This window comes from Patella vulgata, chromosome 2, assembly GCF_932274485.2.
Source record: "Patella vulgata chromosome 2, xgPatVulg1.2, whole genome shotgun sequence".
NCBI lineage: Eukaryota > Metazoa > Mollusca > Gastropoda > Patellidae > Patella > Patella vulgata.
Window position 1 is genome coordinate 24,886,779 of NC_065880.2, and position 26,043 is coordinate 24,912,821.

At 33.1% G+C, this 26,043-nt stretch overlaps 1 protein-coding gene across 2 annotated transcripts; it reads left to right on the forward strand.

Moving 5' to 3' along the window:
* Positions 1–395: 395 nt before the first annotated feature.
* Positions 396–25,500, forward strand: LOC126811826 (zinc phosphodiesterase ELAC protein 2). 2 transcript variants are annotated; one of them, XM_050537754.2, is made up of 21 exons: positions 396–833; positions 5,166–5,216; positions 5,808–5,878; positions 6,272–6,336; positions 7,855–7,909; positions 8,377–8,487; positions 8,649–8,704; positions 9,190–9,248; positions 12,000–12,060; positions 12,958–13,009; positions 14,797–14,965; positions 15,698–15,925; positions 16,823–16,947; positions 17,598–17,688; positions 18,157–18,295; positions 18,823–18,971; positions 19,275–19,359; positions 21,764–21,881; positions 22,857–22,935; positions 24,173–24,317; positions 24,576–25,500. In XM_050537754.2, exons 1-21 carry the CDS (start codon positions 487–489, stop codon positions 24,774–24,776), a joined length of 2,457 nt encoding a protein of 818 aa, XP_050393711.1. In that variant the 5' UTR covers positions 396–486; the 3' UTR covers positions 24,777–25,500. The 2 variants fall into 2 exon arrangements, with proteins under 2 accessions (XP_050393711.1, XP_050393712.1); XM_050537755.2 differs by having other exon boundaries at positions 6,272–6,333.
* The last annotated feature ends 543 nt before the right edge of the window (positions 25,501–26,043 follow it).

The following is a 26,043-nucleotide window of genomic DNA, read 5'->3' on the forward strand; positions in this document are numbered from 1 at the left end:
TAGGAAAGCAAACATGGATAGGATAAACCAGCAAACGGTAGTTTTCATCAAACCCTTCCTTGATGTCAAATTTGACGATGAACATCTCCCACGTGTATGGCGATATTGCGTGTCGCATGTGCAGCTCAGTGTTTCTGTTGGGGCGATAATTTCTTCATCTGTGAACATACTCTCAAAGCATGTCAAGTGTCCATGACTATTTATCATATCACAACCTGCATAGGTATTTGCATTTCAATATCCCCTACTTTTTTTGAAGAGTATATATAGGCCATTAGTAAAATCTATGATATAGGCCAAGACTAAAAAATTGTGGTCTGACCCTCAATGTTTGGTTTGAAGACTTACTTCCCTTCGTTAATTCTTTTCACTAATAAAATTACGAATCACCTACACTTCCGTTTCAACAAAAGTGCTCAATTTTCGTCATGCAAACAAAATATTTAATAAAACATTTCATTATTATTTGTAACATTTGCATTGTAGATGTATAAAAAGTTTATTTCCTCACCAGTTTGTAGATTTAATACACTATTTTCTTTATCAAATTCGGTGACAACACGAAATCTATTGCGTTCTTCGACCGATGCCTTCTATAATACGCGTGTTGATTATCCAACGATTTACACAGTCACGGGCTTATTTCAACTGTGCAGAAGATATACATGTGAAACAAACATGCCGAAGCTTCCACATAAAAAGGAAAAGCTAAGGCATATCAAAATTAAAGAGAAGACGGGTGGTCAAGTGGCTAAAACAATTGATATTCATGTTATTGGCAGTGGTGGTGATGGTAACCCACAATCTGTAATGATATCAACATGCCAGTCAAGGTAGGCCATCACAGTACACACATAGTTATACTGTTTGTTACTTTTATCTTTCGAAACTTTTCTTTTTTGCAGCACAGAGCCTACTTTGATAAGGTTATTGATATTCATGACATTAGTCATGATATAAAATAGGAGCTTTTACGAAATGGTGCGGGAGCTATAAAAAACTCTTGCCAATTAAAAAATGGAGAAAAAAGCTCCCGTAAAAAAAAAAAAATCTTCTTAATTATATTGCAAGAGTAATTCTACATTGTATTTATATACTTTAGTTTTGTCTCATATTCTCTTTATTATGCCATTCAATGTAATGTATGTTTCACGTATTTTCGTCAGTTTGATCTATTTTTCAGCGTGCTTCTTAGTGCAGAATTTGCACTATTAAGTCTAAAGACCAAACCAATTTTACAAACCCATTTTTGCCCTCCAGTAATTCCAATTTTAAAATGTTGCATATTCGGCTGTTTTGACCATCTCCAGACATATTGATAGCGATAATCAATGCATTGCCAATGAGACAAGCCGTACATGAAAAAATTTGAAACAACGTAATGTTATTATATTAGATGTACGTCATTCTGTCATTCCCACGGATATTCTCCATCAACATCTGGCAATATATTAGGCTGTCAAGTAACATCATATTCTATTGGCTGGTTTTAGACTGCTATCCAATTAAAACGAGCCTTACATTAGCATTCAATATGTTTGATGAATAATTATGGCAGCCCTAGTTTTACCATGAAAATGCTCATCACTCGAGGAGGAGGTCATTATACTCGAATATATGTAGTTTTAAAAATAAACAAAAACCGAAATATGAATCTCAATATTTAGGAGAGCGATTTAGCTAATCAGCGGGCATATTTAATGACTCCCCCGAAGATAAGTCGAGGCGCGTCGGGAGGCGCAAGAGCGAAAGCGCGCCTTAAACGTGAAGGACTGCAAATGTAGGCCTACATCATCACATGTGTTTAGGCTTACATGGATTTACATGTCATTTCTGTCTCGCGTCATTTTGGACTTGGGAATAAGTTAAAAGGAAAGGATGAACACAACTGTCAAATCAATTTATAATAATTTAAAGCTAAAAAAGATTTTATAAAAATAACATGTAGGTAAGTACATACAGCACATGGAGTCGTGGATCATGCACCGTATAGACCTCTTAAGGAACGGCAAAATTTCCAAATAATAGAATGTTTTATTTCTTTATAAATCTTTAATACTGTATGTATGTAAAAATGTAGCCAATGAATTAATTAGAAATAGGCCAAAGGCTAATTAACAACACGAAAGAAAATATTAACATGAAACACGTTATTAAAAGGCTCCACCAAACGATAAAACATTAGCTGCACTAATGGTTTTTTGATAATCATTGTTTCCCGTAAAAGTAATACAATGTAATTATTTTTTTTAAAAACAATAATATGAAGTAAATACTGTATTTACATGACATGCATGGTTTTTAAAAGTCCCTAGAAATTTTTAATGATAATCTGTAAGCTGCACATTGACATGCATTCCTCGACAAGCTTGCCATAGATGGCAGTACCAGTCGATAAATTAGTGCGTACAAAGAAAAGTCTTTCAGGAAAATATAAGAAATGGCAACTATCAAAGTGTGATAATTAAAGCTGATTAACCAATAATCTTGATGTTATTGTAGTATGTGCAAAGAAACCTTAGCAGCGATCGGTCAGTCAAGCTTGTTTACTGTTTGATAAAAGAAAAACGAAACAAACTAGAACAAACATTGTTAATATTTTATTAGCGGTCTCAACAAATGCAGATCAATTAAATAAAACAAAAGACAACTATCGGCCTCACATAAAACAAAAAACCCCAACAAAAACAGCTATTATATGGAAAGATCCACACAAACATTTTTATTTGTAAATATTCCACGGATCTAGCTATGTGGTTTTTACTGCGAGAACTTCGCTTTTCCACATTAAACAGTGGATTCTTTTTCCCACAGGTTTTTTTCAATCCGCTGTGATGGCATCAAACAGCTGGACCTTCTGTTTTAACTTGTTTTCATTATGACAAAGTGAGAAGATGACTCGCCCTCCCTTCCCACGACAACGATTTTAAAACTGTGTTTTAAAGTGACTTTTAGATATACAAGAACTTTTTATTTTTTAGTGTTTTTACCTTCTCACGACAGCTATTTTAAAACTGTGTTTTAACGTGACTTTTAGATATACAAGAACTTTTTTTTTTAGTGTTTTTACCTATCTTCTATATATTACTCATTCATATGTAAATAGTTTAATTAAATCAACCGGTCTATAATATCATACCTTATGTATTGGATGTTAAATTTGTAATAAACAACAACAACAAAACAGCTATTAGTATTACTAATATAGCACACATATTTTCAACAGTCTTTTAATTATCAATCCGAAACCGAGTCTGAACTGTCGCCAAACCGAGTCCGAAAAGTCGTCAAGTAAGTCAGAAGTGTCATCAAACCGAGTCCAAAAGGTCATCTGTGTCAAGTCCGAAATGTCGTGCTACCCATACATGACATGTACATGTACCTTTGCAAAGGCAATTTACACTGTACCTTATGTCTTCACAGCCCAGCTTGTCCAGAACTGGAGGTTGTTGAACCTCATTTCATTTCAATACTTTGAATCTCACTTTCATATGTTAGTCGAGCAGACAATGATATAAGGATTGGAATTGTTTGTTATATAGCAGTTATAGGTACAGTAGAATCTGTATGAGCAGCCACTCCTATTCAGCGACATCTCCTTGTAAGCGGTCACGATAAATTCCCCCCGTAGAAATTCTGTTGTTTCATTTCTTTATTCAACGGTCACTCCTCTAACGCGGCCAGCGGTCACTATTTTACTAATAAATTCAACAAAACATCGCCCATTCAACGGCCATTGTTGAATGATACCATCTTGTCGTTCTTTGTAACACCCCCGCTAATCCCGTGAGTAGTAGTTAATTAACTGGACCCCCACTGATCAGGTAAAAAGAAATGTAAAAATAACAATCAACCCGGGATTATCTGTTAATTAATCTTTTGTTTTATTAAACGACTACCTGATCATTGTTTTCACGCGTAACGACACATTATTTGATACTGATTGAATAAAATAAAAGTACCGAGTTTTGTCACGATCATCTAGTATCTCTCTTAGCGCCTCTTATAACATTACATACAGAGTTACACCCCCTGTAAATAGGTGATAAAATTAGCGATGTTTTTTGTTCATGTGCTTTTTTGATAAAATAAAATGAATTCATCGATTTTCTTCACAAAAATGGATAAATATTATCGAATGCATCACAATGGTAGACAGTAGTATCAAAGGTTGGTACAAAATGACAAGTTTACAGAAGTTATGTCCGAGATTTGAGTAAAGAATTTTCGTTCGGCGCAAGATTCAGCGACGGCCAAATTTACCGCTTCCAATGCATCCAAGCGTAATATTTAATTTATGTCAGCACAAAAAGCAACGAGATTTTATTAAGAGGCCACTCCCGTTAAGTTATGTCTGAGATTTGAGTAAAGAATTTTCGTTCGGCGCAAGATTCAGCGACGGCCAAATTTACCGCTTCCAATGCATCCAAGCGTAATATTTAATTTATGTCGGCACAAAAAGCAACGAGATTTTATTAAGAGGCCACTCCCGTTAAGCGGTCAGTTGTGAAAATTCACTTGGGTGGCTGCTTAATGCAGATTCTACTGTATATGTAGTAATAATCTAACAAGTTAGATATTGCTCTTTGATATTCTGATGATGTAACATCTGACATCCAAACGCAAAAGTTGATAACTAGTTTACTTCTTTCAGCTGAAGCCAAAATTCTAAATTTTCCATTACCGATATCTACATGGCTCACACATTAAACTTATATATCCAGTTCATTTATTTCACACAAAATCTTTTTTAACTGTTCATTTTACAAGATTTCCAAAAATTCATCGCCAACAAGCAACTGTTAACCATTAATTTATTAAACAGGAAATTCCAAATAGGATTCCACACGAAATGAAATTTATCTATTTTACATTTATTTTGAATATAAATTGATTTACTTTTTTATTGTAGTGATCTAAGTGGTTCTAAAACATTAATATTTGGTTCTATGTCCCAACAGACATAGTGACCAAAACACTGCAACATTATATACATGTAAAATATTTTGTTTCAAGTAAAATTTTTGAGACGTCACATATAGGTCAACCTATCCCTACAATAATGGTTGTCAAGTATAAATCTATTGATGTTTAGGATGTAAATGTGATATTGGAGGTCAATTGCTGATACTATTGTGAGTAAAATCATGCAATTTTTTTTATAGGTACATGTTTAATTGTGGTGAAGGAACTCAACGTATTGCTAATGAATTTAGGTAAGAAGATTGATCTTTTGTGCTTTAGTAAATTAGTATATCCTGTGGTACGGGAACTCTGACAACTTCTGATCGAATGTTCAGCTTGTCTAACTAGGAAGTTAAGTGGGTCTTGCATGGGACTGTCTCCTAGTTCAGAAGTAAAATAAAAAGCAAGGTTTTGTGTATGTATATATATTGGTTGTTCACTTATAAGTAAATCATCCCTTTGGCATTTGGAATTCAAGGCCAAAATTATCCTCCCACATATTCCATCTTATAACCAACCTCTCATTCGTAGAACAAACTTTGTACCTCTTTGAGTGGCATTTAGTAATTGTTCAGTAACACACTAATTTACTGCTTGATAAAGGCGAGATTATCATTGTCGAAACGTTGCTTGTTATTAAACCAGTAATTGTTATTCAATGAATACTTTTTTTTAGTGTGACAAACTATGTACTCTTAATTTGTCAAGTGCCACTACAAGAAGAATGGTTTTCATATTTAAAACCTGGGGTTTAAGGCTAATGTTTTTAAATTGACCTATGTTGATAAATTCATAGTACGTTAGGTGTAAATTATTTATTTTTCTGGGCTGATCTATTGTAGAATGAAGACTTCAAAACTGGAAAACATTTTCATTACCCACAAGAGTTGGAATAATATTGGAGGTCTACTGGGTAAGTTGGTGAAGAACATCCATGTGAAAAAAAAAGAGATTTCATTTGGTAAAATGATTGTTGTGCATGAAGTATCGCTTCCTACTAACATTACATTAGGAGCGGGGAAGTACATGAACTCATTTTAGTAATAATTTCCATCACAGCTGAACTTCTGACAATAAGTTATGTGTATCCATTGATAATAAGGTGTTTAAGTATTCAAATCAAATTCCAGTTAAGAAATAGCCTGATTACCCTGTCTGAATGGTTTCAAAATATGGAACCATTCAATAATGAAAGCTAGATTTTGCTTAATGGGTTACTTGGATAAATGAATACCTGGGACTGCACCATTACATATGCATGCAGTGCACTAATTTTAAATGCAGTACAATGGTTTGTCTTTTTTAGGAATGTGTTTAACATTAGAAGGTCAAGCTCTAACTAAAACTACCATACACGGACCTCCAAATGTTGTAAGTTACTCCCTGCTTCTCATGATACTCTCATCTTTATCAAATTGAATATGTTGTATGTTTTCATGTAGACTTTATGTTGGGAGTCAATTTTACATACCTGCTTACTGACAGTGGTTTTTATATGCCCACATTTTCATGTAGACATATATTGTCGTCACCCCTGTCTGGACGTTCATCCATCCACAATTTGTTTGTGGACAGTCTACAGGTAATAATTTTTATCCAATTTTGACGAAACTTGAAATATTGGTTTATCACACAAAATTCTTGGTTCCTTTTGACATTAGCATGTACCTGAACATAACTTCATGGATTATGGCCCCTGATTGTACGAAAAATCACATTTTATGCTTGCAGACACTCTACAGGTTACAATGTTTATCCGATTTTGATGAAACTAGAAATGTATGTTTATAACCCAAAATAGTGTAAAAGTATGGTATGACAAAGTTGTGGACCCACTAGAGGTCACAATTTTGCTGAAACTTTAAATTTTTGTTTATAATACAAAGATCTTCGTTCCTGTCGATATTCGTGCATATCAGTCCGTAACTTCCTGGATTATGGTCCCTGATTGTACAAAAAATTGCATTTTTTAAAAACTTGTCCTCTGTCTATCTCTTGCGTATGTTTATAACTAGTAGTCTTCTAAACTATATACCACAAATGAATTACAGTATGTTTTATTTCCAAAGAAATGGCCACCTCTTTTTAAAGGGTGTGTGGCTCTATTTTTTTTAACCTTGAATTAGAAAAAAAAAATGGTTCTAAAAGCCCATTAATGTAATATAAATGTATATAAAGTGATTTATATTCAATTTTTGAAAAAAATATTATAATTTTTAATCAATTATGTTTGGTGAAATATGTGAACAGTTCAAATTGAACGGCAGTCATTTACGCCTGCTTAGTGCATTCTACAGGTTTTTTAAATTATTATTTTGTCGTTTGTGAATCAGCCTTTACTAATTACTTCCACATTGTGTTGCTGTCTTGATTAGCCCAGTCGGAGCAGAACAGGAGGACGTTAAACCCCATTTCATTTTATTTCATTCCACATTGTGTTGTAGGATATGTTTTTATTTGTTCATTACAAAATGTCACCTAAAACCATAGGGTACACGACTCGTGTACTGATTATAAAATTTTATTTGTGTCTTAATTATTGGATTTTAGGATGCTATAGTTTCACAACAAGGTAACAATGTCAATATTGATTAAAATTGATCAATATTGAATTCTAATTCGTGTTTTTAATTTTGAATATTATGGAAAATATTAAGTTAGAGACTTGTCTCCTTTAAAAGCTGGAAGCCAAAAACTGTTACGAGAAATTGATGTGAACACTTTTTGCCCTAAGGTAGTACTATTTCTTTTTTTTTTTTTTTTTTTTTAGATATAATTCTTTTTGTAATTTGGGTTTTTTTAAACTCAATATTTACTGTTTATTTTGGTATGTTTCCCTTATTCATATCGATACATTTCAATTTGTTTTCTTGATCTATATAATTTTAGGAAAAGATAACCAGTATGAATAAAGGATTAGGTGTACAGCAAGATTTTATTCTAAGTATGTTAATATTTTCATCCATGTTTACTGTTGTAACTGTCACTTTACAGAAAAAGAGAGAATGTTGGTTTGTGGACATATATATTTTCAACTAAACAAACTTAAACTCCCTTTGAATATTTGTCTTTAGGCCCCCGGGTCCATTCACTTGATTTGATATTTGTTGTTTATTGTTTGCATTGTCTATGTAGTTTGTGTCTTGTCTGCAGGTTTGTCTTATCGGTTTTGTTTGTGTGTAGTGTGGTCATCCTGTACTGACTATTAAAGGCGTTTATAAATAGATCTTTAAAAGTGATGCAGTTCTGTCTTGGACACAGTCTTCGTCACAAAAACAATATCACAACTCCTTTAACACAATTCGGACAAACAGTATTTGAGAATTATAACATAAAGAAATACAGTCCTGTTATTTTCCATGTATGTATGTCAAATGTATTTTGATTTTATATATTTCATCTGCATTTCAGTGAAGAAAGAAATTGAAGAAGGATATTTTGACGATGAATCGTTTACAATTGAATATGTTCCATTTTATAGTGGAAACAAGAGTCCAAATTCAGCAGATGAATCAGAACCAGGTTCTGTATGTTTTTTAATACACTCATATTTAATTTGGATGTATACATGGTATTGAATGCAGTTGAAAATTTACAAGCCAAAAATTGTTTGTTGGCTGCTGTTGTAAGGTGGACATTATAAATATTTTATGATAATAATTAGGGTGTTTCTTCTGTTACAGCTAATAAAAAACGTAAAATGGATAATGTTGATGTATCTGTTGGTTATATCCTTACTGTAAGTATGATATTATTAAAAGTACATAGATGGCCTATATAGTCATTTTCCTTATTTCAATTTAATAAAATATATGGACTATATCTTGGGCTCAATATTCATGATAGAAATGCAATACAGTACAGTTATCTACTTTTCAATATGTTATCTCTTGATCAGAAATTTTAACATGTTTAAGTGTGTTTCTTAGTATAATCTAAATATTTGTCAGCTTATAAGATCACTGCTAGAGACTGGCTTCAGTTCTCTGAAGATACAAAATAAAAGCTTTTGAAAGTAACCTACTTGTAGATATTCCAAATTTCAATAGCAGGAAACCAGTATACTGTAGTGCAGATCTTAAAAATGTACTTATTAAACGTTACATATATATTGACAATGAAATATAATAATAAAACAGAGGTTATGCTGTAGTCATATGATTTGCAATATATTTTATGTTCATACACCACTTTAGCTAGTCAAATTTATTATATTCATTCTAGCCTAAAGCATGTAAAAGATCTTTATTACTAGATAAATGTGTAGAAGCTGGAGTTACACCGTAAGTTTACTTTTTTCTCTAAAATAAAGCAGTAATAATTATGTTTAAATAGTGCAATCATTGAGTATTATATGCATTATTACAATATAAAGTAAGTATGTACAAGTAAAGTCAATTATACTTGAGGAAAAATATTGATAACCTCTTTGGCAGAATTTTATTTGCTTGTCATGTTAGCCAATTCTTTGGTATTAATGGGGAGGTTGGGTGGGTGAATGGTTGAATACATGCGCTGTAGATCATGATGTTTGTCATTGAGTGTCCTCCCACTGCTAAAAGATAAACCTAAAGTTGGGCACCCCAACCCTTTTTTGCTTTGTTATATAAGTCCCTACCTCTGGGTTTTCCAACTTTATATTTAGCCTTATAACCCTCTCAAGGCTGTTACCTCGACACCCTTGTCTAACAATGTCACAATCCAATACCAGGCATCCTAGTTAGCACAAATATGGACACTAGCACTTCAATCGAAACAATCAGTTGTCAAATCTTTGCACAACCCCGGTAAGCGAGCTACCGATCCCGGTAATAAGTTTGCAAACTCTGCCAAGAGGCCAACCCCTGTAACCCTGCCAATATAACACCTTGGAAACCCCCTCCAGGGTTTTCGAATAGTATAAATAAAAAAGCCTGCCACATAAGTCCATTCAGTCTGAAGAGTTTAAGAGCGTGTCCGCGAGAACACCATGCAGAAGGTGATAAGGCTTCAATCACAGATTTTGACCAAATTTGGTTTATAAGTTGGGATAGTCCCAAAACACATAAATGTGCAATATCAGATATATCTTTCAATTCCTGACTGAGAAAACTGAAAAAACATTTTTCATATGGTGAAATTGCCAAAATCTGTCTTTTCTCAAGTACCAACTTTAACAAGTCCTCACATCCTTACTATACGTAGGAAAAAGACCAAACTCACACAGTTTGTAGATGACCTAGTGCTGTTACCACAAAATTAATTTCAGACGATTCTGATCTGTACACAGAATGGATATCAAAACCTATCTAAATTCCCTATTTTTCATCACCCAAAGTTTGACGCCCTATAGCTACTTCTTTCATCGGGTGGGTTCAAAAAATTTATGCACACGTGAACAAGCAACCTCCTAACATTTGATACAAAAAATAAAAATGACCGGAATCGACTTGACATAAACTAGGTAATGGTAACAATAACCCATGAAATTAACCTGTAATTTCCCTATTTTGGAGATAATTAACCGTAGTAGATAAAAAAAAAAAACTAACAATTTTGTTTCCTTTTCATTCATAGGGTGTTTACTACCAGCCCTAAAACACATTAGTATCTGTTTTATAAAAATGTCATGAAAAAATACTTTAAAAGGCCTGTAATCAATCATTCATGGTTCATCTGGCGTCGACGGGAATTGGCTTCCGTAGTTGTCCACGAGCTTCCATTGGAGTTTCGACGTGCTCAATGAAATGATCTTAGCAAAACATATCCATTACTCTCAAATAGACATTATTTTAAATAAAATAATCCAAACAAAAATGAAAAATTCACCTAAAAGTGAGATCCGAACCACCAACCGCATGATTGCCCTCGACCCACCCCCTCACCGAGTTGCTTGTCCCAAGGTCCATGTCGCGGGCCCTGTTCAGGGGGATGCCTAGGGCCTCTCTTATTTCTAAATCCGGCCCTGAAGGTGTAGCTGATGGCGCCCGAGAGCCGTAGCTACCATGCAACACTGTTTGTCACACACTTCGACGCAAGGCTGCGTTGCCATTAAAATTTAAGCTTCCACATTTCTGTATTGTAGAAATGAGTGGAGGTGTCCCAAAATGAATATTGGAAACATGCTCTGAAATTGAACATTTTGTAGCCATTTTCGGTGACCGGTTGGAAAATGAAACTTTAAAGAGACAATACAACAAATATGTTAAAGGGACAATACGACAATACCAAATATACAATAAATACAAATATACACACATATACAGTACCACATGGTACAAATGGTGGATATGGATTTGATGAAAATGTATAAAAGTAAAAAAAAAAATTTCTCTAATTAAATTTGCAAAAAAATGTATCACAAAAGCTTATTTTTAGAACTTTTCAATAAGCTCTATATTGTAAGAATGTTGCATTCCGGTCATTTTTTTTTACACCTATTGATACTATGTGCTTAGCACTTCAAAACCAACCCACGAAATTCTACTTGCAACCATGAAAGAAAAAGTTACAGTGTATCTTATTCTGTACTATAGGGACAATGTGAATATGGTACCCTAAAACAAGTCCACAAATAATTAGTATGGACTGATTTTTCTTATTCAAATTAGTGCTGGGCTGGAAGTTGACCACCCGCTTTATCAGACAGGGTCCAAATTAGAAGGTTGCTATTGCACAATAGAATGCAATCTGTGCTCAAAAATGGTGATAAATACACATGTGAAAACCAAAATTTTACCCATAAAATGACTATTTCCAGTACAGTCCTTTATAGCGACATCATGTTGTAACCACTTCAGCATGTCACTTCTTGCCCCTAGGGGGTGTCATACCATAAGTTTGATCAAAAACTTCCGCCCCCCCATCTTAGCACTTTTTGCGATTTTTGCCTGGTCTTCTCGCAAATACACTCTTAATACAAATGAAACTAGTCACTAACATGCGGGATAACCAGCTCTTCATAGTCACTCTTATCTCTCATATTATTATATGCTGACATTTTTAAAGTTCTATAACCTTGCTCAAAGTATCTTTGTTTTTTTTTGTAATGACAGGGGTCCTCTTTTTTCGCGATTACAGAAAGGAGAATCAATAACATTAGAGAATGGAAATGTTGTAAGTACTATATACTGATACTGATAGACATAATGTTTTAAAAACTGAGATGGATATAACAATCTAAAAACTGAGATAACAAATGTTTTAAAAACTGGGATAGACATTATGTTTTAAAAATTGAGATAGCATAATGTTTTAAAAGTTGAGATAACATAATGTTTGAAGAATTGAGATAGACATTATGTTTTATATGCAAGCTTAAAAAAATTAAACATACATAATGCAAGAGCTAAATCTGCCTATTGCAGGTCTTTCTTTAGGCCTGAAATGTTTTCTAAATTATTAATTAGACATTAATTAACTTATCCAGGCCATAATCAACTCTCGATGGCAATGGATTTCTCCGATATTAAATAGATTAGAACAGTTCAGCCATCTTTTGATTCAAGCTAAAAATGGAGGAGCGAGATTTAGCTTCGAACAACTAGTACGGTGGCTGAAATTTTCAAATTATTCATTTTACATTATCTATTTTCGAACTATTATAGCAAGAATGGCTAGCTCTTTATCTAAATCTTACATAATGTATCTTTAATGTTTTACAAAACTAAATATTTATGGTAAATAGATTGGAATGAATACGTATACCACAAACATAGTTTTTTTTATAAAATTTAATGTGAATGAAATAAAATAGGTTTAACATCGCCTGTCCAACCTCATAGGTTTCTCCGGGTCCTCTGGTTTCCTCCCACTGCTTTATAAAGACCCCTATGCGCAAGCAAATTATTGAAATAAAATTGAACCATATGTTAGTCCCAAAATGACCTAGTTTATGTTGAGTGAATGTTAAACCCCTTGTAGTTTATTATTAGGGAAATTGTGTTTAGACATTGGTGTTGTCTACTTTTTTTGTGAACAAACTCAAATATTATTTATTTACATTACTGACAGGTTCATCCTGATGATGTTTTAAAACCACATGAAGCTCAGAAAGCAATTATAAGTAAGTACCCATTTTGATTAGACCTATTATTTTTATACGCCCACATTGAAATGAGGACGTATATTGCCGTCGCCCCCGTCCGTCCGTCTGTCTGTCGTTCCGTCCGTCCATCGTCCACAATTTCTTGTGAACGCTCTAACACCAAAAGTTATCATCCAATTGTTTTAAAATTGATATATGTTTTTTACATTTGTAAGATGAAGAAGCCTATTTAATTTCAATAATTTCCGTTTATTACGTCTAGATTTATGGCCCTTGTTTCACTTTGTTGAACCTTGTGAACGCTCTAATGCCAAAAGTTAACATACAATCTTTGTGAAATTTATATGCAATATTTAAGTTAGTGAAACGAAGAAGCCTATTGAATTTCAACAATTTCTGGTTATTACGTCTAGAGTTATGGCCCTTGTTTTACTTTGTTGAACCTTGTGAACGCTCTAATGCCAAAAGTTAACATACAATCTTTGTGAAATTTATATGCAATATTTAAGTTAGTGAAACGAAGAAGCCTATTGAATTTCAACAATTTCTGGTTATTACGTCTAGAGTTATGGCCCTTGTTTTACTTTATTGAACCTTGTGAACGCTCTAACTCCAAAAGTTATCATCCGATCTTTCTGAAATTTACGTGCATGGCTTAAATTAGTGAAACGAAGAAGCCTATTGAATTTCAGCAATTTCCGTTTATTACGTCTAGAGTTATGGCCCTTGTTTCACTTTATTGAACCTTGTGAACGCTCTAACGCCAAAAGTTATCATCTGATCTTTCTGAAATTTATATGCATTATTAAGATTACTGCAACGAAGAAGCCTATTGAATTTCAGCAATTTCTGTTTATTACGTCTAGAGTTATGGCCCTTGTTTCACGTTATTAAACCTTGTGAACGCTCCAACGCCAAAAGTTATCATTCGTTCTTTGTGAAATTTATATGCATTATTTAGATTAGTGAAACAGAGAAGCCTATTGAATTTCAGCAATTTCCGTTTATTACGTCTAGAGTTATGGTCCTTGTTTCACTTTATTGAACCTTTTGAACGCTCTAACGCAAAAAGTTATCACCCGATCTTTGTGAAATTTATATGCATGATTTAAATTAGTGAAATGAAAAAGCAAATTGAATTTCAGCAATTTACAATAATTACTTCTATAGTTATTGCCCTTGTTTCACTTTGTTAAACGACAAAATTTATAATCTGATCTGTATGGAACTGTCTTGTAAAGGCCCCCAATTACCTACAAAGGAATAAATATGCGACAACCCTTGATGACCGCTCGGACGATTTAGCTGCTGTGGGTGTATGTTTTGTTGCCTGGCAACCTATCTTTAATACATGTACACCATTTCCAGGTGCAACTGATCCATATTTTATCATAAGACAATGAATCAAGTTTTTTATGTGCTGTTGTATTTTCACCTCATCGAAAGTTTAGATTAAAGTTTGTCTATAACCCTTTTAAACAAGCGATCACCCTCTTTAAGTTTTTTGATGAGTTTTTTTTTTTAATCCAATTGAAGCCAGGATATTATATACCGTTGATATTTTGATTTTTTTTTCTCTTAGTTATCAAAATGATTTCATTTATCGAGGATTATGCTGTGGAAAATATGATTTCTTGCATGAAAAAAACAAATGACAGTCAACTGCTTTAAAGTTCTGTCTATGTTGTCTTAATGTTGGCTGATATTTCATATCTTAACACATACTTGATTTTGAATGGCGATTACGGTTTACTATGTGAATCTAATTAATCCAGCATTTAGAATAAATTTATTTCTATATACAGTTGTAGAATGTGTTAGTAGTGAGTTTTTACCATCATTGATGTCGAGGAAGGAATTTGGACGGTATACAGATGACAAAGATAGAACAGATGATGATACAGCTGAATTAGTTATACATCTGACACCTGTTGAAGTTTTACAGTCATCACAATATCAACAATGGATAAAAAGGTAAACTATAATTACTATGAAAAATATATCAAACACTTAAAATTTAATAAAAATGACTACCGTAGATGTCTTTTGTTTGGGTACAAACAAAAAATTGTTGATTCATGTCTATAGATAAAGTCAATGTTGAGGTATAATCAATTTTGTGTTTCACCATCTACACAGTGGACAATTAAGCTGACCAATGCTTTAACTTTTGAAACAAAAAAAGTTATTGTATATATCTTAACCCATCATATATAACATTTTATGTTATTATGTATTGGCATTTGCTTTGTTTTTCTTTGTCAGAAGTTTCATATTACTCCTTTAAAGCATTGGGTCGGTTATAATTTAATATATTCTTTAAAAACTGATTAGATATATAACAAATCTGCTTTAAAGGGACATTTTTTTAAATGTAATAAATTTTGATATCAAATTTAATATACCATAAGACTGATTATCAGATATCTGAATGTTTTTTCTAATAATAATAATTAATTGTCTTCTTTAGTGCTACATCATGTCCAAGACACTGATTTATGTAACAAGCGTTTGTAACAAATGGTCAACTATCTCTGCAATGGATTAATTAATTTAATTTGAACATCAATGAAGTGAATCTATGTCAAATTGAAAAATATATTTTTTACCCATTCTTGTAAAAATCCAAAAGTGTACATACCTCCTTATAATTGTTAAAAGTTTCTCCAATCACTATCATAAGATCTAATATGGTTTGTTTTGCAGTTTTGGAGAGAGCACACAACATATTATATTAAATAGGTCAGCATCTGATGTTTGTCATACTGCTGTGTATAGACTACAAACTGTATTAAATTTGTTACATCCACAAGTTTTCCCTTTATTGCCCAGTCAAACTTCACCTAGACCTATTATATCTCCAGATAGTAATAACATTCATCTAGCACATACAAACCTCATCTATAGATATAGACCGTCTACAGGATTTATCACGTAAGTAAAATTTCAGTATTTCACAGAATCTGTTGGTTTTTGAATTAATTCATTTCAATTGTGTCTTTCTTGTATCCATTGCTAAGGTTTTTGAATGCACCCACATTTTCATGTGGACGTGTATTGTCGTCGCCCCTGTCCGTTCAAAATTTGTTTGTGGACACTCTACAGGTCACAATTCTTATCTTATTTTGATGAAACTTGAAATATTGGTTTATCTCGATATTGGCATATATTGGATCAAAACTTTGTAGATTATGGCCCCTGATTGTATGAAAAATCACATTTTTAGCTTGTGGACACTCAATGGTCACAATTTTCATCTGATTTTGATGAAACTTGAAATACATGTTTATAACCCAAAGATCTTGGTTCCTTTCGATATTTGCGCATATCGGATAGTAACTTCCTGGATTATGGCCACTGATTGTACAAAAAAATCGCTTCTTTTTTTGAGCTTGTTCTCTGTCCATCTGTTGCCAGATGTTAGCATATCTTGCATGCCAGCCACTTGTTTTGTTTTACTGTGTCAATGTGTTTGTTTTCATTTTGAGTGAAATATAATTGAATCATATGTTAGTCCCAAAATGCTTATGCCAATGCTGCATGGTTTTGATCCCAAGCTTGTAGTTGACAAGGAGTAAGGTTGCCTGCTCAACCTCATGGGTTTTCTCTGGGTATTCCAGTTTCCCCGACTGCTAAGGACACCTAAGCGCAAGTGAATTATTGAAATAAAACTGAATTAGTACCAAAATGACCTAGTTTGAGTTGAGTGGTCGATAATTTTAAAATGAACATCTAGGTTGAATGAAAGTAAAACCTATTTCTATATACTTTTAAAAGTGAATTCCAACACATGTTTTTAATTTGACCTTTTTTTTAAACACATTATTAAAGTGACCAAGGCCCAAATTTAAACACATCAATATTTGAGAAAGAGGCAAAAACAAAAGAGGATGTTATACCATTATTAAAAGAACTGAAAAGGAAAATGAAAGAAGTAGATACTACTAAATATAGTGGTAAGTGAAATGGCATTAATCAGTTTCTTATGTAGTCTAGAAATATTTGTCACTGTTCCTGATGTAGACTTTTAAAACTTGTTTACATTGTTCATTATGTTAATACGAAAAGCCTCTTGAATTTGCAAAGCATTTGTAAATTTTTAACGTTTTTGAAGCTTCATCTTTGTAGTCATAAAGTTTGTGACTACATTTCAGGGCAAATTTATCTTTAAAAAAATGAATAGTGGCATGCATCTTCATTGTAAATGTTTAGTTTATAGAATCATAATAAAAATTCTCTGGCGCGGTCTCCCCTTGTCAATGGTGCAGAACGGGGGCCTGATAAGGACAGCTGTCTAGTCATTTGGATGGGACAAAAAACCAAGGTCCCGTTTAAACATTGGCGCACACATACAAAATCCCTTGGCAGTTGGAATTCGATATAAGGGAAGACTGTAGTGCCACTGTCCGGGCAAATTTTCCCTCATCATAGCACAGTGCATGGTGTATGGAGCTGAACAGTAGGATGTTAAACTCCATTTCATTTCATTTCATAATGAAAATTCAATACTTTTTAACACATGATAATTTATGTCCATTCTCTTGACTTTCTTCTGTCTTCATTTGTCTAATTATATGGTTAAGGATTATGTTTGTATCATTTACAGATAAACCGTATCCAGAAGTTGTGTTTTTAGGAACTGGAGCATCTATGCCTTGTAAAGATAGAAATGTTAGCTGTATATTAGTTAGATTAAAGTAAGTTACAATTAATATTGTAAATACATCAATTATATTAAAAGTTAGATGAGATGAATCATTTGTACTTAGAAAGGTAAAAAGAGATCACTACCAAAAAAATGTTGCAGAACTAATCTGTGGCATGAGTATTAAAGTTAACCCTTTGGCACTTAGATCAGCCAAAACTACTGCTCAGTTAGTGTCTCTAACCGATTGAGCCACTGGATAACTGTAAACTATATATATATAAGGATTATATACTAGTTCTTTTTCAGGGAACAGGGTAGTCAATATTTACATGTACCAAGTGCTAAAGGATTCATAGAACAGTAATCTAAAGTGTCTCAGGGTGCATGTAAAAGAACCCTGTAGGCCGTAGATCTGCTGTCTGGGCAAAGTTTTCCTCATATCACACCACATGGATTATATCCATCTTCATTATCCCGCTTGCTTCAAAAGATAAATTTTTGGTTTTTTTTGTTTCAGTAAAGAAAGTAATGTTTTATTAGATTGTGGAGAGGGTTCAGCAGATCAAATCTATAGACATTATGGTAGTGAAACTGATAATATATTGTGTAATTTAAAAGGTGTTTTTATTTCACATATGCATTTGGATCATCATCTAGTAAGTAATATGGGACTTAGGTTTATCTTAGTGTGCTGTTTATATATATCCAAAGGACACTGTAAAGATAATCAGTTGTTTATCATAAATAATTTAAACTCCTGAATATTGAATATACTGGTACTGCGACTGGGAACTTAGAGGTCATTATTAATTAGCAAACAAGTTTCACTTTCCATGCATAGATCAAACTTCTTTCTGGAATGACCACTGATAGGATGTGTTCAGATTCTATTTGAGACCACCATAAGACTGACTGGTCCCTGTCACCTTTCCTATTGCCATCAAACTATCAAACTACCGAGAAGCCGCAACTAAATTCAAGCCCATACCTTGTCCGGATTTCCACAGATTTAGGTAGAGCATAGAAATGACTAGGACTAATTATGTTTATACATTCATGATCTGTGGATTGTCAATTAATCATAGATGACATGTACGATGTGAAGAATGTGTATGTGATACTGTCATTACATAGTCAATCAAAATAGTCAGTTCACCTAAGTCCTAAATTCATTATGTTGCAGGGTGTTTTTAATGTTGTTCAAAAACGTAATAAAGCATTTGAAAGAAATGGATTGCCTAAGACTCCTGTTTTAGTTATAGCACCAGGATTTATGCAGAAATGGATTGAATTTGTTGATGAAAACCTAACACCTGTCTTGAAAGATATCAGGTAATGATAATTTATTTCTAAATATTGGGATTGACACTTTTTTTTGGAATCAAATACCTATACTTTCTGAATTTGATAATAAAATGTTTCATATAAAACAAGCTTTATTTTTAGAAAGAATTTAACATAGTTTATTAAAATTTCAAATTAAAGTATTTTACTCGTCTGTATTCATGAAATTGTTATCATTATTGCTAAAAAATTATATAATTAAATTTCAATGATTTATATATCAAGATATTCTGTAGTAATTATCTTATTCATATTTTGTGATCTCATTGTTTGAAATGCATATTATTTTAGATTTATACCAACCCATAAGCTAACCTCAGCTGAACTATGTAATGACAGTATGAAATTAGTTCTATCAATGCTACAATTACAAAAGGTTAGTACATGAATAATGCAACATTACAGGGTTTTCAAAGGTATTGTAGTTAAACAGAATTTGGCTCAAAGCTGACTGCATGGTCATTCCATGTCAACTCAAGCGGACCAAAGTCTAAGAAATATTATGAAAAAAATATATGTTATTGTACATACAAACTTATATAAAACGGCAAAGTTATAGGACCCTAGCAATAATATTGACTGAAATATGGCCTTTTGAATAAGAGGTATCTCCCTTGAATGAATGTGGTGGGGGAGTATACATAATTAGGGGAATAAAGAGAACTATCAAAATACAGGTTATAGAAGTGATGTGAAGTCATGAGATTGCTCTCACAGGGTGTGATTTGATGATAATCAGAGCATTGGAAGTGAGTTCCTTTTAAATGGGCAAAAAGTGTAAATATTTTAACATGTTCCAAATCTTTCATTTTCCATGTTTTTGATGGTGAATTATAAATTTATGGTACCCCACCTGTCCAATATTGATGCATAATTTTTAAGTAAACAAAAATGTTCTTAGAAGGTCTTGTTTCATGATGATCAGGCATTAGTCATTGATTATCTTACCAAGACCATAATCAACACTGGATGCCTCCGATATTAAGTAGATTTGAATATGTTTTGCGGTTGATGTGGTTACCGTAAAAATGGATAATAGAGAATTTGTTTATTATCATACCAACGGTAGCAATGACAATCAAGGCTTGACTATAATTGTATTGCCGATGGCTAGGCTCAGAGTGGAGTAATTTGAATGAAATATATTCCCTTTTCACTATCTATTTGTTACCTATTACAGCGATGACAGTCAGGGGCCTGTTTCACCAAATTTTAATTAAGATAAAATCCAAATTTTAGTTATTTTATTGGATAATATTAGATTGATTTTAGTGCTCAGCCAATCAAAATTGAAGTATCTACTAAAATTTGGATTTTATCTTTAGTTAAAATTTCGTGAAACAGGCCCCAGCTCTTTATATCTAATCTTACCTAATGCCACTTTAAGTGGTAAAATATCAAAGATGGGCCTTTCACCATTAATAGACATTACCCCAAATTTCGAATTTTTCATGGAAGGCTCCAGTGAATGGTTACCATTTGAAATACAGAGATTTTAGCAATTTTGCGATATGGGCTGATTTTCAAATGATATGGCTTCCAATATGTCTGTTCTAAAAATACATATTGATGCACTATACATGTGACAAATAATAACCTCTAATATACTGTAGCAAAATTCCTACATTGTTTAGAAATATTGATATTTTTTTCTCACAAGTAATGATTTTTGGCACTTAATGCATGCCATAAATAGTCGACAGTACTTGTTCGGAAAATCTGATGGAGGATTATTAATCTACATAAAAATTTCTTCCAAATCCCCAAATTTGATCAATATTATCCAACTAGAAGATATAAAACTAGTACACCAAAACCAAGTCAAAGAATAGTAGTTTCAATACTTGCAAATGGGTACCTAGATTCAAAAGGCCATATGTCAGTCAATTTTAAGGCTAGTGTCCTATAACTTTGCTGTATTACATGTATTTAGTATGTACTACTACTATAACATATATTTTTTTCATAATATTCTGAGGGAGGTCATACGACAAGTACTGGTTCACTTGACATGGAAAGCCCAACAGTTTTGACGGAATGGCAAGCACAAGTTTCTAGCTCTGGATGGACATGAACCTTGTTACATATTTAATCCGTAAAAAAAATATTCTGGTTCTCTGATAATCCTTCCCAATAGTCTGATGTGAGATGAATGTTTTTATTATCCGTCTGGATTTCGTTTCATGAGCATATCTCATAAACCACTCGAGATACCTTTATGAATTTTGTACACACTTCAACCTACTATAGTAGTTGTGCCTTTTGCTAATTTGAAATTTCTTGGTTAATCATGTTTGTGTTTCAGTGGAAACAAATTTGACTTAGTTTTTGGTATACAATTTAATTCAAGAGCATATCTCATAAACCGTTCAAGACATCTTTATAAAACTGTATATAAGCATCTAACTACAGTAGTTGTGGCTTTTGGTAATTAGAAATTTCTCGGATTTAATATTTTTTTTGTTTCCATAGAACATATCTTGCCATCCACTCAAGATATCTTTATGAAACTTTGTACAAACAGTAACCTATCATTTTTGTGTTTCCATGGAAGCAAATTTCGTCCCAATTTCGTTTCCGAAGTATATCTCATAATCTTCAAATATCTTTATGAAATTTGGTACACACTTCAACCTTGATTGGGCTTATTTGCGGTCTGACAATTGCCAATCCAAAGTGCCATTGTCCAGCATATATGGATGAAACCGAATCAGTATTCAATATTAGTTCATGTATGTGTTTAAGAGTTGGTAACTATAGCATGAAATCGTGTTTTTCAGTTCTTACCTGTAGAAGTTAAGCATTGTAGACATGCTTATGGTGTATGTATAGAATCAGATGAAGTAAAATTAGTTTATTCTGGAGACACAATGCCATGTGATAGGCTTGTTACAGCAGGTATGTGCATTTTGCCTGCATATTTCTTCGGGAGTTGGGTGGGGGGGGGGGCAAATGATCTAATGCACGTGCCTTAGATTGTAAGGTCTGTTATTGAGTCAAGTGGCCTGGTTTTGATCACACACTTGTATGTCACAAGATATGGGGTCACCTGCCTAACCTCGTGGTATAACGTGTGCATATGAAATCACAAGGTCTGTCATTGAGTCAAGTGGTGTGGATTCGATTCCCCCCTTTTAAGTGACAAGGTGTAGGTTGCCTGTCCAACCTTGTGGGTTTTCTCTGGGTCCTCTGGTTTATTGATATAAAATTGAACCATAAATTAGTCCCAAAATGACCTGGGTTGTGTCGAGTGGACGTTAAACCCCTTTCTGGTTTATTGATATAAAATTGAACCATATATTAGTCCCAAAATGACCTGGGTTGTGTCGAGTGGACGTTAAACCCCTTTCTCTCTCTCTCCACATGTTGGACTCTAATTTCTCAGTTAGTTTCAAGTTTTTTGTTGGTTATCAGGTTTATGTAGGATTTACAGAATTGATATTGACTAGAAACAATGAAAAGGAAATTAGTCAAGACATCAATATAATGTTATTTTTGTTCTTTTTACTAGTTTAGTAAAGAATTCTATTATTAAAACCTACACTGTTGTCAATACTATGAAGACAAATGTTGCAAAGCAAACATGGGGTATGGGACAGCTGTGTAAAGGTGCTTTACTGTGATAGGCTGGTCATGTTCATACAAAAGTAAACTCTCAGAAGTGTATTGTCATAATACGTGTGATGCAAACAGTTGGGTCCAACATATATTTGAAAATGTTCTACAGCTGCACAAACTTTCTGGATTACATTGATATAAATGGACATATAGTGGTCTGTCCCTTTGGTGATACATGTAGTTGTCTCCCTTGGCACATTTCAAGTAATATTTTTCTTTGTGTTTAAATATACAAATAATATGATACACATACAGGTGCTGATTGTGATCTGTTAATACATGAAGCTACTATGGAAGATGATTTGATAGACGATGCTAAATTTAAAACTCACAGGTCAGTAAGTAATTAGTGAAATAAATATTGCATAAATATTTTGTAATTTTCTTATTATATGTGGTCTATATTTTAAAGAAAAGTATAATTTTAATATACAGAGCTGAATATAGGCATAAGCTAAACAACTGACTAGGGCCTCCTAGTCTGATTTGGATGTTTGGAAAATTAATACAAAACTATTCAAATTCTCGAATGATTTTGGCTCGCATTTTCGTTAAAAAGCATACTTGTAAAGAGACTTTATAATGACTTTGTTCTAATTTAATGCATGTCAAATAGACCTCTCTCTCTAGGTTAGGGTCATGTCTAAATCTGTGCTGTGGGCGTATGTTAGGGTATCTTTTAGAGAAGTGATAATGGGTAGTAAGGCATAAAATAACTATATTTTAACAACTGAACAAATCTGTATTAGTCTAAATGTTTGCACAATTTATTACTTTTTATACGCCCACATGGAAATGTGGTGGTATATTGCCGTCATCCCTGTCTGTCCGTCAACACAATTTCTTGTGGACACTTTACAGACTACATTTATCATCTGATTGTTTTAAAATTGATATAATGTTGTTTATTTAAGTGAGATGAAGAAGCCTATTTAATTTCAATAGTTATCATCTGATCTGTATGAAATTTATATGCATCACTTACATTAGTGAAAAGAAGAAGCCTGTTGAATTTCTGTCAATTATGCCTAGAGCTATGGCCCATGTTTCACTTTGTGAATGCTTGACTGCCAAAAGTTATCATCCGATCTGTATGAAATTTATATGCATCATTTAAATTAGAATTATGGCCCTTGTTTCACTTTGTTGAACCTTGGGAACGCTCTAACGATATATATTACCATCCGATCTGTATGAAATTTATATGCATCATTTAAATTAGTGAAACGAAGAGACTTGTTGAATTTCAGCAATTTTTGTTTATTACTTCTAGAATTAAGGCCCTTGTTTCAGTTTGTAGACCCTTTTATTCTGAACCCTCAAACAACAGAAATTAAAATCAGATCTGTATGAAATTGTCTTGAAGATGCCCCCATTACCCACAAAAGAATAAATATGCAACAACCCTTGTCGACCGCTGAAATGATTTAGCTGTGCTGTGGGCGTATGTTAGGGTATCTTTTAGAGAAGTGATAATGGGTAGTAAGGCATAAAATAACTATATTCAAGAACTATGAATTACAATATTGCATATTTAAAATATTTGTATTTAATTTTTACTTGGTTTTCAGTACAACATCACAGGCAATTGATGTGGGTGTAAGAATGAATGCCAAATTTATTCTCCTTAATCATTTTAGTCAGAGGTACTCAAAGGTACCTAACTTTAATGAAAACTTTACTGATCGAGTTGGCATATCTTTCGATAATATGAGAGTAAGTAAACCAATTTCTAATTTTTAGTAATACATAATTTACTTACATACTCACTTAACCTTCCTGTATTAATAAAAAATAGTTCAGTTATAGTAAAGGTTGCAATATTATACCTATGTTTTTGCATATTGGTCGTACATGTTATTACCAAGGAATTGCCAAGTTTTCTTGCAATATATATTTGTATTAACTTTGTAATAAAGACCCCAAATCATTTAAAAGATTAGATACATGTTTTAAATATTTGTTTTTTTGTAGGTGCGGTTGTGTGATTTGCCTTTACTACCCCACTTTCTGCCTGTTCTAAAAGCCATATTTGCTGATGATATTGCCGAATTAAAAATTAGAAGCTTCAGACGCAGTATGAAAAAACAGCGTTTAAAAGAGGAATTAAATTCAACAAAGAGTAATTCTAAAGTAAAGGGTGATGAACTTATTGAACAGAATGTGACTGTTTGACGTGAAAGTGCTAAATTGGACTAATGAATTGTGATAGATTGGTTATGTTATTTTTAAACCAGAAAGAAATGTGTGGCTGAGTGAATAAGAGAACTGTGCACTATAATAAACCCTGCTTTAAGAAATAGAACTCTTAGAAATCATTGTCCTTTTATTTGTTGATTATTTTTTTTACAAAGAATTGCAAACCTTTAGTTTTCATAAAGGGTTGGTAAGGATTCTATACATACACTAATAGTATTGTCTGGATAACCATGTCTACAAACAATAGGCTATCATATTAAGGAATTTCTGAATGGCTCCATAATTTAAATTGAAAACTTTATGTATTTGGTATTTGACTTGCATTCTTAAAACTCACTGTTATGATCAGATACCCTTGAAATCTGTGATTTCACCTTTAATAGCGAAAAACTGCAAAGTGACTGACTGATAGTTCAGTAGTAGATTTTAGAGCCACAGAGGAGGCAGACAGTAGCAATGGGTGTTAACAATCTTTCCTTCAATTTATGACACATGAGAACTCTAAACAAAAGCAGTATATAGCAGTGCTTCTCTATCTCGATGGGCCCAGAACTGCAGATCATGAGGTAGATTTGTCATCCAGGCATTGGCTGTCCATAACAAAAATGAAAACAAAAGGTTCTTGAAATTGTACCCTTTTTGCATAACTTATATAAATATATTTATAATGAAATGTAATTTGAATAAATGAACAGTCATCCAGGTTTTATGAATTATGTATGGATTTGAAAATTAGTGTCACACACTAACTATAGAGGGGGATCAGCTATAAAATAAAAACCATTACAGCCCCAAAATGCCAAAATCAAGGTTATAAAATTGAAATATTTTTAAGACCATACACAATAAAATTATCAAAAGTACTTTGGTGCAAATATTAATAAAGTCAATCAATGTTAACTGTCCGGTGAAGCCTTTGTTAACTTTATTTTTGTTAACATCTTTTTCAACCACAGTAATATTGTCACAGTTATTGTTTGCTTTGTAGGTAGAGGGAGGGGACGGGGACTTGACTGGAACGGCTAGACATAATGCAGCAAGATTGTAAACTGGATGTTTACCAACACAAGAAAATCAACAACATTTCATTTACATCTCAGTGACCTTGACGATAATTGATTTGGCCTTTATATAGATCAGGCATCAAATCAAGTAAATGGATCCGGCGGCCAGCCGTAAGCGTCCACAGCGCCGTACAGACCCGGGCTTGTAATGATACAGGCTTCACTCAAATGAAAAACCA

Bases quoted from the DNA above. Each gene is read 5' to 3' on its own strand.
- LOC126811826 (XM_050537754.2), top strand. From the start codon at position 487: ATGTATAAAAAGTTTATTTCCTCACCAGTTTGTAGATTTAATACACTA. The intron at 19,360-21,763 runs GTTAGTACATGA...CGTGTTTTTCAG, and splicing joins CAATGCTACAATTACAAAAG to TTCTTACCTGTAGAAGTTAA. The intron at 21,882-22,856 runs GTATGTGCATTT...ATACACATACAG, and splicing joins TGATAGGCTTGTTACAGCAG to GTGCTGATTGTGATCTGTTA.